This window comes from Lissotriton helveticus, chromosome 11, assembly GCF_964261635.1.
Source record: "Lissotriton helveticus chromosome 11, aLisHel1.1, whole genome shotgun sequence".
NCBI classification, from domain to species: Eukaryota; Metazoa; Chordata; class Amphibia; order Caudata; family Salamandridae; genus Lissotriton; species Lissotriton helveticus.
This window is the reverse complement of record NC_136072.1, coordinates 604,164,936-604,177,611: the sequence shown is the minus strand read 5'-3', so window position 1 is coordinate 604,177,611 and position 12,676 is coordinate 604,164,936. Positions and strand designations below refer to the sequence as shown.

The following is a 12,676-nucleotide window of genomic DNA, read 5'->3' as shown; positions in this document are numbered from 1 at the left end:
ACCACCCCCTTTTCTGAATCAATTTGTCCACCATAAGCGTGGAAGGGTATACTCAGATGTGAGTCCCTTGCTCATTGCACCATCAGGATTCAAGCAAGCCGGGCCGACGACGCCTGAAATGGCAGAAACCGGTCCCCGGAAGCTTGTTTCCTTCCCAGTATAAGAATTGGCTTGGTAGTTTGGTTTGCCCTGTTCCCATCATGCACTGGGACAGGAACAGACTAATTTGCATATAGCCAAGTTCTGAGCTGGGATGGTGCAGTGAGCTAAAAAACGGTGATGGATCAAGCCCTGATCTTTGGACTGGGTAAGAGTGGTCTGCTTAATTCAGGCACTCTGTTCATCACCACCCCCTTTTCTGAATCTATTTACCACAATGAGCTGACATTATTGCTATTTCCCAACCTAGCCACAAAGACAATGTACTTGTAAAGAACTGACTGAAGCTTCTCCCTAGTAGCTTGTCGAATTAAAAGCATTGTTTTCTTATTTCAAATAGTTTTTTTTGAAATATCAGCAAGTTTTCATCAACACAAGGACAGTGGCAAAAGAAAATAAATATACAAGAGAAGGTAGCATTGTTTGAGAGCAGAACCTCTTTTCACGACATTTATGAGGAGAGTTCCCTCTGAACTAAATTCTGACCAAGGTGGACTTTTCCATTCGCTGTTGCATTTAGCGCCCGGAAGTGCTGAGATTACCAGTTCAGTTTTTTCCAGTCGACATGTCCATTCTTTCAGCCATTGTGAAGCAATCCTCCTCTCCCACATCTCCATTTAGTGAAAGGGATAAGAGGTTATGAACATAATAATAATAATCATAATATATTTGTATTTGTAAAGCGCGAACATATCACCCCCTTAAGGGTTTCAAGGCACTGGAGGCTGTTGGGGAGATTAAGTGAGCTGTTGCCTAGAGTCACATGATGCTGAGCTGAGCTGCCACCAGCATTGAACGACGAGCTCCGCGCTCGGTAGTCAACCGCTCTAGCCGCTGCGCCACATCTCCCCCAACATGGACTTTATCTACTAAATGAGCATGTTGTTTCAAGGTGGTTGCTCCACCTTCTATATTCATTTCGAAGAAGGACCTGTAACTGGCAAATTAATACTAAGTACCATCGTTTAGAGCATTGGAATTTCAACCGTGCCACTGAAGACAAGGAAGTGGCAGAACGGCAAGGATGGCTGGTGTAGGCCCTGTGAGCCAATATTCCAGTGTTTGTGCTTCTTCCTATTTCATTTAAAGTGTTGTACCTCAGTGGATGAAATAATCTAGTAGCATTAGCTATAAGGGCTGTAATAGCATTATAGCCTCAGTGACATAGCTAGACCCTTTGCCACCTGTGATAGCCCCTGCGTTTGCCACCCTGCGACATCCGCAGGTAAGAGAGGGGTGGGGTGCGAACAATTCCGGCGTTTGCCGCCACACGACGGCCGCAGGTAAGAAGGGGAGCTGCCGCCCCCAAAACTCAAAGCATAGCATACCAGTACGTGGGCTATTAAAGGCCTTTGGTAGTGCCTCAGCTCTAAAATTGGGAGAGAGTGTCAACATTATTCATTTGCCATCAGAGGTGTGGACTCAGTGTGCTCCAGTACTAACAAAGCCCTATTCCACATCCTCAGACAGGGGCAATAGTACATCCTGGTTCTCCTATAACACTCTCTTTGCTATTCACTTGGAAGCTGTCATGTGTTTGCCCATGTCTTTCAGAACAACACCTGGACTGCCAACTCTGTTACCATCGCTACCTCATTCTTGGTTTGAACTAGAGGTGAGCGAGCCGCTGAAAGTTCAAGCCAGGCTCGAGCCTAAAGCCTAGCTCTCCTCATTCTTGCTATGAACTAGAGGTGAGCGAGCCACTGAAAGTTCAAGCCAGGCTCAAGCTTGAATGAAGCCTAGCTCTCCCCATTCTTGCTATGAACTAGAGGTGAGCGAGCCACTGAAAGTTCAAGCCAGGCTCAAGCTTGAATGAAGCCTAGCTCTCCCCATTCTTGCTATGAACTAGAGGTGAGCGAGACGCTGAAAGTTCAAGCCAGGCTCGAGCCTGAATGACGCCTAGCAAACCTCATTCTTGGTATGAACTAGAGGTGAACGAGCCACTGAAAGTTCAAACCAGGCTCGAGGCTAAAGCCTAGATCCGACTCAGCTAGAGTTTCTGTTGGACAAGCAGCTTTCATGAGGCTTCTACCTCGCTCTTCTACCCTTATGTACAAAGATGTAAAAACTAAACATTGACATTTAAGGTACAAACGAGACACAAAAAGATACCCATTTAATGGCTGATTTGTACAAGTGGAACCAGAAAGCCTGTATTAATCACATCTACCTGCCTAACAAAATTGTGTGATCTTGGGCAAAGATTTTAGTTTACTGATCCTCCTTTTACTTCACTGTAGTAAAGGAAAGCACCTTCAAACACCTGAGTTCCAAATAATCACTGTACAAAAACCTATTGTGTTTGATTTAATAAACTACAATGTTGCTCTATCTACAACCTTCTGAGCCACATACAGGGTTCACATGACAACTGTCTTGCCTTGTAGTTCACTAATGGTACTGTCGTCAGGGTAAAGGCGGGGGCATTAATGGCTCTATGTTCTTGCTTAAAATTAGCACTTTACTTCTCAGTGCAGTGCTTTATGGGCTTATTAATGTCAAAGATTCCACATGTGAAAGACATACACTTTTTCTTAACTGTTATTTGACTAAATCATATTTTACTTATGTTTGTTATATGGCATTGCAAACACTTTCAGGGCTCGGCTCTTGCAAAGGATCAAAGAGCCAAGCCAGACCTTTGGCTCGGCTCACCCTGTTAATTTTTGGCTTGGCCGCCCATAGTATGAACATAATGGGGATGTTGGAAGTAAAAGTAGCCACTCATTTGCTTATTTTTTTTGTTTCTATTGTTGTTATTACATGACAGCACTATAAGGTTCTGTGGAAATATATTCATGTGTAAGACACTTGTTTTACTGATCAACCCCTGCCTCTCCAGGTAAGAGTGGGGGGCGGTACGGCCAGGTGGGGCGGGAGTGATTTCGACAGACGACCAAGAGGGAATATTAATTATTTATTTAATTTTCCCTCATGGTCGTCTGTCGCAATCCCCCCATATCCGGCCCTACCACCCCACCACTCTTACCTGCATGGGCCGTGGCTGTTACTGATGGAGTACCTGTGTAAGTTCTTTGCTATGTAATGACCTATGTAACTTTTCATTTTTAAACTGCCTCTATTCAGTAGTAACTGTTCTTACAGAAACCTCTCAGATACTTTTATGGGTCTTGTTTCCGCTTTATATATTTGTAAATACGTACGACAATAATGTACAATAATCCAAAAGGTTTATGTAATTGTAGGGGTAATTATGTGGTAATAATGTGTTTCCGTTTTGTGTTTTACGAACAAATCTCATATGTTTCTTTAAGATAAATAAGTCTCAAATTAAACAAAATCTGAGAGAAGTTTATATTTACTTAGGTTTATTTGATGGTGTGGTATAATAGTGATATAGCAATGCAGAGTATGGGATTTTCTTCTTAATACTTACCTCACTTTCCTTCTCCTCCAGGCCTATTGTATCTGAGCGGAATGAACTCCTCATTCAGTTCTTGTCTGACTTGAGTTTAACGGCTGACGGATTTATCGGTCACTATAAATTCAGACCTAAAAAGCTACCCACAACTCAAGCTCCACCTGTTACAACTCCTCCACCTGCAACTACAAGTAAGTTTTACTCTTTCACTATTGCACTTTTTTGGTAGACCCTCACAATCTGTGCAACACAGCAAAGCTGAATTTTAGTAATTTTAGTAATTCATTGGTCATAAGAGCAGATATTTCCTTCACATCTTTCACAAATTTATCTCTATATTCATGGTGTTTCAAAATATACTTGTTTTAGTTTGGTGTCATCAATGCTTAATTTGAGCTGGTGGTGTCCGGTGCTGAGCACCGGCACTTAATTCTTAACACCTGGGGCTTATACCAGTGTGCCACATGGTGGCGCTGCTAAAAATTACTATTAACTGGTGCGCAAGCTGTTCTTAAAGCTTTGGAAGCCTAGAGTAGGCTGAATTGTCACACTTGTAGGAGTGTGATGACTAGTAATTGTGTTGGTACTGCCAATGGCAGCGCTGGCAGGGGCCCTGGTACTTCACAAATTAAGCACCGTGTGTAATTTAACATCCACATTAAAGCTAATCATAAATTACGTTTAACTTCGGTTTAAGAAATTCTGAAACACAATCCTGCCTCTGAAGACCAACAATACACCTAAAGAGGATCATCCTAGACCAATTAAAAATAAAATCTCCTGCTCTCTTTCTGAATTAGATTGAATAGACCAATCACCGACCAATCACTAATCTGTCAGGCCTAGCCAAAGTGCTTGAACAAATTGTTATGTGACAAGTCAAAAAATAACTTTATGTTACCAACTGCCTCTCTCATTCAGTCGGGTTCAGACCCAGATATAGGACAGAAAGCACACTTCTTGACAACTGCCATGATGCAACACTTTACTTTACACAGAAGAAGGAGCAGGTTGTCTCCTAGTCACAGTGAATCTAACCACTGCACTTGACTCAGTGAATCAAGTTCTCTTGCTGCGCAGTCTCAGTCAGATCCTGCCACCATACTTGCAGTTGATGTTAATGACCTGTTTTCTTGCATGAGGAGTTCACCCTTCATGGGATGCTAAAGGGTTCACGGAAGGCTACTCCTTTATGTAAGGTGCTACATGGTTCACCACTGTCCCCATCTTCTTTTATAAATATTTGGCTCTATTAATTTGCATCGCTTGGAAATTCACAGTCAGATTTCAATCACACAACGATCACTAATGTATATTAAATGATCACAAAATACTGCCCCTCTGGTTGAGCTACAAAATCTCCTGAAACAAGCAGAAAATTGAATACATGGAATCCTTTTTACTTCACAACATTTCATAGCTTAAGCTTGCTCTGTTTAGGACTAGGGGGCATTCCAGTATATCTCTACGGCCAATCACGAAACTTCTCGGACACGTTTTCCATTTTCAATTAAGATGAATAACTTAAGCGTCCTCTTTGGCTATATGTCCTTGAATGAGCAGATTGACTCTGCTACTGGTAGTTGCTTCAATCAGCTGAGTAAGTTAAAGCTTATCTCTTTCTTTTCTTGAAAAAATATAAAACTATGTTACCAAAGGAGGCAGCATAAAATTCCTCCTGGGTTCCTGCAATATCCTCAACTTCAGCCTTCTGATATCCAGATTCAGCTTTTGCAAAGAGCACAGAATAGAGCAGTCTACCTGACAACAGTTTTAGGGAGACTCATTCCCAGCACATACTACACTGATTGCCAATTTAAGACAGAATCATACAAACTAGGTGTGTTAATGTTAAGGGCAAAACAATTTGTACCTAACTATCTAAAAGAAAATATCATCCTTGTAAGGAAATACCTCTTTTTGCATGATCAGCCACAAACATTTGGATAGATGCTGCTGGTTGTTCAACTTTGGCAGTGCACTGGGACCTTCCAACCAGTCGCCAATACTAGTGTTTTGACCCTTCAAAGTATATGTTTAATTGGCTTATCCCCAATATGCATTAGTTAACTTACTTATAAGTCCCTGATACACGGTACCAGGTGTACCACGGCCCTTTAAGGTCAGTGTCCCTTAGGGACTGAAGTATTTATGGTGCCACTATGCGTGGGACAAAGTTCGCCACTGCAGTCTGGTAAGAACACGACTTTGTCATTTCCACCATTGAGAAAGCCCAAACCTTTCTTTTTAGAATTTGTACATCAGCCATAAGGCAGCTCTAACGAGCCTGAAAGGCAGGTGCATTTTAGTAAAAAGAGGGGCATGTATTTTAGTCACACTAGAAAGGGGCTGCTCTTTTGTTTAAGCAGACAGGTTGGCATTTCGAGCAAAGAGGGGAAAGCTGTTGCTGAACTGTTTTTTGCAATAGGGGTGTAGCCCCCAGGTAGCCACAACAGGTTGGAATAGGGAGCTCCTCACACCGGGAGAAGGGTCTCACCATGCTTATAGTAGCCCCAACATTGCACTCTGGGATAGCTACACACTTTGCAGAAAGGTGTCCCCAGGTGGGAAGGAATTTGGCAGCCCATTGGCTAGTTAGTCGCCAATGCCTCTAGGCTTGTTGCAGGCCCCCTGGCATTCACACCTTAGATAATGACTGTCTTGGAAGAAAGATCGAAGAAGGACTGCCCTTCTGCTCCCTGGACCCAGCAATGAGAAGTTGTACCAAAGATTAGACTGCATCTGCAGACTGGCAAAGAGAGGACCGTGCCTGCGGTGCCCCACTCGTGAAAAAGTTACCCACGAGTACTAGACAGACAGACAGAGCAGGCTCCTCGGACCAGCTCCCACGCTGCCACGCAAACAGCTGTTCGCACCTCCGTGACCTCTAGTGTGTTTGCTTGTTCTTCAATGCTCAGCTATTTTTGTAACTATAAACTAAAATTTGAATAACTACTCCACTGTTTAACAACTTACGCAAACTGACTACGTCATTTTACTACAGTACACTCCTTTGTTAGCAACTTACTTGTACTGTTACTTAACTCATCATTCTTTTGCCTAATTCCATAAAGTTCTGATAGCAGCATTGTATCTTTGTATACTCTGTTACATTGTATCGGTTCGCCTGCTGTTGCACTGTATTCTGCTCTCCCGCTGTTTCCTTCCCACATTTAACTCCTTCATCCCCGCTCTACATCTCAGCACCCCTCCCTCCTCCTGACCAAGTTAATGGAGACCCCAGCCTGGCAGAGCAGTGGCGCGCCACAGGCGTGCCAAAGACAAGCCAGTCTGTGCCTGGACCGCGCCCAGCACCAGGAATCCTGGCTCTCCCACCAACCAAAGATGCACCACCATCGACCCATGAATCCTGGACTCCATAACAACTGCTGCTGCAACTCTCCTCGTCCCACTGTAGGACTGGTCGCCTGTCAGTCTTGCCTCTTCTCCTGCAACACAAAGCACCTGCATGAACTGCGTCCACCACAGTGCCCATCCCTAACCTACTCATATGCCTCCTGCTCAACGCATTCACTCTGGAAGCACGCTACAGCCATCTGGGACACCATCACTTCTCATCACCCCCAACGCCACCTTCCTCCACAGCACCAGATGGCTACAAGATTGCACACCAAGACCGCATCAACAAACACGGAGGTGATATCGCCATCATCCACAAAGTAACCATCCTCTGCATCACCACCGTGGACGACGTTACCCTGTTCGCTGATCACCTCAACTTCCAACTTCAAACCAATGGCAAAACCACAATCAGAGGCATCCTTGCCTACAGACCAATAGGACCGTGCCCCAGCTTCTGCGACGCCATTCCCAAATTCATCGCCCTGCTCATGATTGACTCTAAGCACTACAACTTTCTCGGAGAGCTCAACTTTCACCTCGATTACCTCAATGACACCAATACCGCAAACCTCCTGGAACAACACCGGCCTCTCCCAGATTGTCATTAACCCCACACACATCACAGGACACACAATCCCATTTTCATAGCCAGAGACAGAGTTAAGTACAGCCATGTCATTGAGCTCACCTGGACAGACCACGGTATGCAACGGTTACCACGCATTTTTTACAACGCGGTACCGTTACCACGCTACTTTTACCACGCAAGTCGTTACCACGACTTGCGCCGGGGGGCGCTCCAGGATAGTAATTTGTTTAATTTACTATCCAACTCCTTCCCTAGAGTCCACGGGGACTGGAGTTGGAATAGTAAATAAAAAAATTTACCATCCAGCGCCCCTCCACGCAAGTCGTGGTAACGACTTGCGTGGTAAAAGTAGCGTTGTAACGGTACGCGTTGTAAAAGTACGCGTGGTACCGTCATACATCCCAGACCACACCATAGTCTACTTCACCATCACTGAATCCCCCGGCTTCTCCACCAAGCCACCCAGCACCCATCACCGCAGCTGGAACAAAGTATCTAAGACCCAGTGGACGTACGCCCTCACTACCTGCTACTCTGACACCTCTACTAACCTAGAACAAGCCGTCAAGAACCTCTCCACCTTGATCACCAACTGCACCGATAGAGTCGACTCCCTCAAGTCCACCAAACTCAAGGAACCCTAAAACAAGCCAGCTGGTACACCGCTGAACTGAGAACCACTGAATGCACATGCAAGCATCTTGGAAGGGGAACGCACATCACCAAGGAGCCCACAGACCGAGACATTTTCTAGACTTCCTTCAACCAATATCAACACTGAAAAAGATGAAAAGCATCTCCCTCAACGACCGCATCAGAGCCAACTCCAATGACAGCAAAGAACTCTTTGACATCGTCAGAGAGTTCTCCAACCCCTCAGCCACCTTAAACATCATCATCCTCTCCCAGGAATCCTGCGACACCCTGGTGTACTACTACCATGACAAGATCGCCACCAGCTACAAAAACTTCAAACCCCAACTCACCACCGCCTACACCCTAAACCGCCCGCTACCACAAGTCAGAATCCAGCCCACCTGCTCATCACCTGGGACCAGGTTACCACTCAAGACACCACCATCATGAACTCCATCCACTCTGGAACATCCTCGGATCCCTGGCCCCACCACATCTTTAACCTCGGGAGCAAGATAATCAGCAATGAGTTCGCCACCATCTTCAATGCATCCATCACCACGGCCATCTTTCCCTAAGAATTAAAAAATGCAGAAGTCAAACCCCTTCTAAAGGAACCATTCGTCGACCCCCGGGTCCTCAAGGACAACCGTCCCATCTCTCTGCTCCCCTTTCCAGTCAAAGTTCTCAAAAAAGGCCATCATCCGCCAACTCACAGATCACCTGGAGAACAGCAGTTTTCTGGACACCTCCCAATCCTGTTTTCAAACCAACCACAGCACCAAAACTGCCCTGATTGCTGCAAATGATGACATCAGAACAGACCAGGACAAGTAAGAAACAGCGGCCCTGACCGTCCTTTACCTCTCAGCTGACTTCGACACTGTATCCCACCACACCCTCATCAAGAGACTCCACCACATTGGAATCCAAGAAAATTTCCTCAAATGGATTACCTCATTCCTCACGGGAAGATCACAGAGAGTCCATCTACCGCCTTTCACCTCAGAACCTAAGGCCATCATCTGCTGTGTCCCTCAAGTCTCGTCCCTCAGCCCTACACTGTTCAATGCCTACATGACCCCTTTGGTCAACATGATTAGAACCCACAAACTAAACATCATATCCTACACCGATGACACCCAGCTCATCCTCTTCACATCGCAAGACCCCTCCACCACTATGACCAACTTCCACAGATGCAGGACAAGTGTCACCAACTGCATGAAAAACAACTGCCTAAAACTCAACACAGAAAAAACAGAAGTGCTGATCTTCTGGAACAATGCCTCATCGTGGAACATCTCCTGGTGGCCTTCCAAACTTAAACCCTCACCAACTCCGTTAGACTGTGCCTGCATCCTTGGCAACAACTTGTATAACAAGCTCACCATGAAAAACCAAACCAACGCAGTTTCCTCCTCCTGCTTCCTCACCCTACGAATGCTCCGTAAGATCTTCAAATAGCTCCCCATCAAAACTAGAAGAACCATAACTCAAGCCCTAGTCACCAGCTGGCTGGGCTACAGCAATACACTCTACATAGGAATCACCGCACACCTCCTGAAAAAACTGCAGCCCATACAGAATTCAGCTGCCAGATTCATACTCAACCTTCCCAGAGGAATCCACATTACCCCCACCACTAGAAGTTACACATATTGCCCATTCAGCAGAGGTGTCAATTCAAGATGCTGATCCACACCTACAAAGCCCTGTACAACAAAGGTCCAGCATACATCAACCACTGCATGAACTTCCTCCAACGCACCACAGATCTGAGCTACACCTCCCTCTCCCTTGCTCTCACTCCCCAAATCCACTGAAATAAAAATGGACGTAGCTTCTTCTCCTATCTCGCTGTCAAGTCCAGAGACAACTTCACCCATCACCTCCGAACCTCATCTTCTCTACTGGAACTCATGAAAGGACTCAAGACCTGGCTGTTCAACTGAACTCCCTCCACTGCAGGGTTCACAGCACCTGGAAACCCTCACCTGTGATTAGCTGTGCTTTACAAATCCTGTTTGATTGTTTGGCAGAAGGAGTGACCCCAAGTTTCAGGTGGCTTACTTCCTGTTACCTCCACAAGGCCATATAAGCTGAGAAGCCTGTACCTTTGAGAGCCCAGTCACAAGAAGCCGGACCACTGCTGGATACCAAGGTGCAGCCCGGGAGATCGAGTCCTGACCCTTACAAGGTGCCCCAAAGTTCACTAAACCCATGAAGGCCGTAAGCATGTAGCTTGGTCACTCTGCAAAAACATGATTGCCAACTAAAGAAAACCACTGGGACTGCTGCAACCAGAAACCAGTAGACCTAAGGAAACTGGACCTCGCCTGGACCACGTCAAAGATCAATCACTGAAGCCATAGACCACCCCCCACAGTCCGAAGGCCAAGAGGTGGCCACAGGAAGGTCCACCGCACCACCTCAGCATCCACAGCATTCTTAAGAACCTTGTATCCCTCACATCAGGACCACTCCATTGACTTCAATAGTAGTCCTGCCTTAGGATTTAGAACTGGACTAGAGACTGCTAAAATCGACAGATAACTGCCCACCTGGACCCCATTGGTACCTGTGACAGGCTCCCTATCGAGTTGGCACCCCCAAGAATTCCCAGATAGCTGTTTAGAACTTGCTTGTTGTGCTATTGCACTCAATTATAATGATGTATTGCTCTGCGTGATAAAGCAGTGATTTATTGTTTCTTCAAAAGTTCATATCTTTGTATCCCTCTGGAAGGTTTTTGACATTCCGAAGTTTATTGTGGTATAGAAATATACATATTTGTATAAATTGGTGTAAGATTTAGATGGTGTTGTGTTTCTTCTTATTTTACTGTTTTGGTAGTATTTACACTTGTTCCTTCAATAAATCCTGACTGCTCTGTGCCTCAGCTACTCAGGACTGAGCTATGGTTCAACAAACGAACCTGACTGTTCCGGATACAGAATTGTGACATTATTACACTGTGAGGTCACACAACCACACCATATAATAATCTACACTTCTCACATTCCTGTATCAGTCGGCTAGACGTGAGGATGTTTGCTAAACCTGCAGATGCACTTTTAACAAAACAATCCCCACCCTAATGAGGGAAAACTTTAAATGATGCACGCAGTCCTGTTCTTGGCAAGGGTGGGCAAATTGCTCCTCAATGCAGGCAGTCTGGAAGGACTTACACCTCACTCTAAATAACCTTAGTATGACTTTTCAAAGCCAAATTTGCTTTAAAAACTCTGTCCATTTCAACAGACAATGTCACATACACCCAATGTTTGCAAAAGTACTTCTGTAATGTATGGACTAAGTCACAATTTATACTGATAAGCTTGCTAGTACTTAGATAAGAAGTGCTAGGGGATTTTAAATGTTTGTTTATAAAATCCTTGTCACAGTTGTGCAGCTCCAATTAGTCAGTGAGACTGCTAACTCCATTTCGATAATGAAAAAATTGGATCTTTTGAGGTGGGGTGAGCTAGAAAGGAAATTAGTACAGTCCTAAGTAGGATTCGTAGGCTTATTTAATTTCCAACAGGACTGAGGACCTCGACTATTGGACCCTAAATGATAAGCTCAGTAAGGGTAATATTTTAATAGCTTCAGTTGGTAGAAACAGGACTTAAAGATAATGGCAATCAGAGGTTCAAGAGGCACAGTAGAGCCAAATATAATTCCCAGGAATCATACTAGGCAAACTCAAGGCAAATAGATTCCCAAAGATTCTCCCACCTCTAACTCAGTATCTGAAATGAGGTAGTAGCATTTTCAGTATCATTCACAGTATTAAGTCATTCACTTTCAGGCATGAAGTTTTAGAGTAAGTCTTCCTCAAGCAATGTTTATTGAGTACAAGGATGATATGGTCCATATTTAATGAGGATATAGAAGAAGGGATCACGCTACAGGGAAACATTACCTGTTTAGGTGACAGGCTCTCCTTGTACACATACAAAGCATATAAAGCTACGTTGAAGAGAGAGAGCTCACAGGGTTTTCCCATGTAAAAGAAAGAGGTTAGATGACTTGCCTCAGTGGCACCATGTCTGAGAGTACCACACAGAGAATGTAGCCACCAAGGTTGATGCTCTGATTCCTTATTGAATATTTTAGAGTAAATCTCCATCTTGAATTTGTACTTATCATTCTCAGTAATCAAGTGGTGAGTGAGGAAGAGAAATGTTTGTGATCTAAAATGCACCAGTATTTATTCTCATACTTATACTCAATATTTATTGAACTTATCATTCTTCTGACAAGCTCATCATCTCTAGTGTGAGAAGGTAGGAGGAGGAGGAATGAGACAAAAGAAGGAATGTGAGGATTGAGTTGTGATTTAATGTGCTAAACATTTAGAATACATATATGTCTTGTTCTCCTCCATCACTCAAAAATACAGGACTAGGGGAGTGGGTTGTGGAATCGAGAGGAGGAATCATTATGTGATGTGAAGAGTGGGGATGAGGACCATGGAGGTGACCGACAAGTGAGGTGATGTGAGGAGGGATCACAGGGGACAATGTCTCAAAAACCAATGC

General features: G+C 44.6%; 1 protein-coding gene across 1 annotated transcript in view; it reads left to right on the top strand.

Annotated features, from left to right (window-relative positions):
* Positions 1–12,676, top strand: part of PCOLCE2 (procollagen C-endopeptidase enhancer 2) — a 346,699-nt gene that overhangs the window by 271,438 nt on the left and 62,585 nt on the right. The window contains exon 6 of the mRNA XM_078665619.1: positions 3,578–3,732. Within this exon, the coding sequence (XP_078521745.1) occupies positions 3,578–3,732 (155 nt within the window). The remainder of the gene's footprint in view (positions 1–3,577; positions 3,733–12,676) is intronic.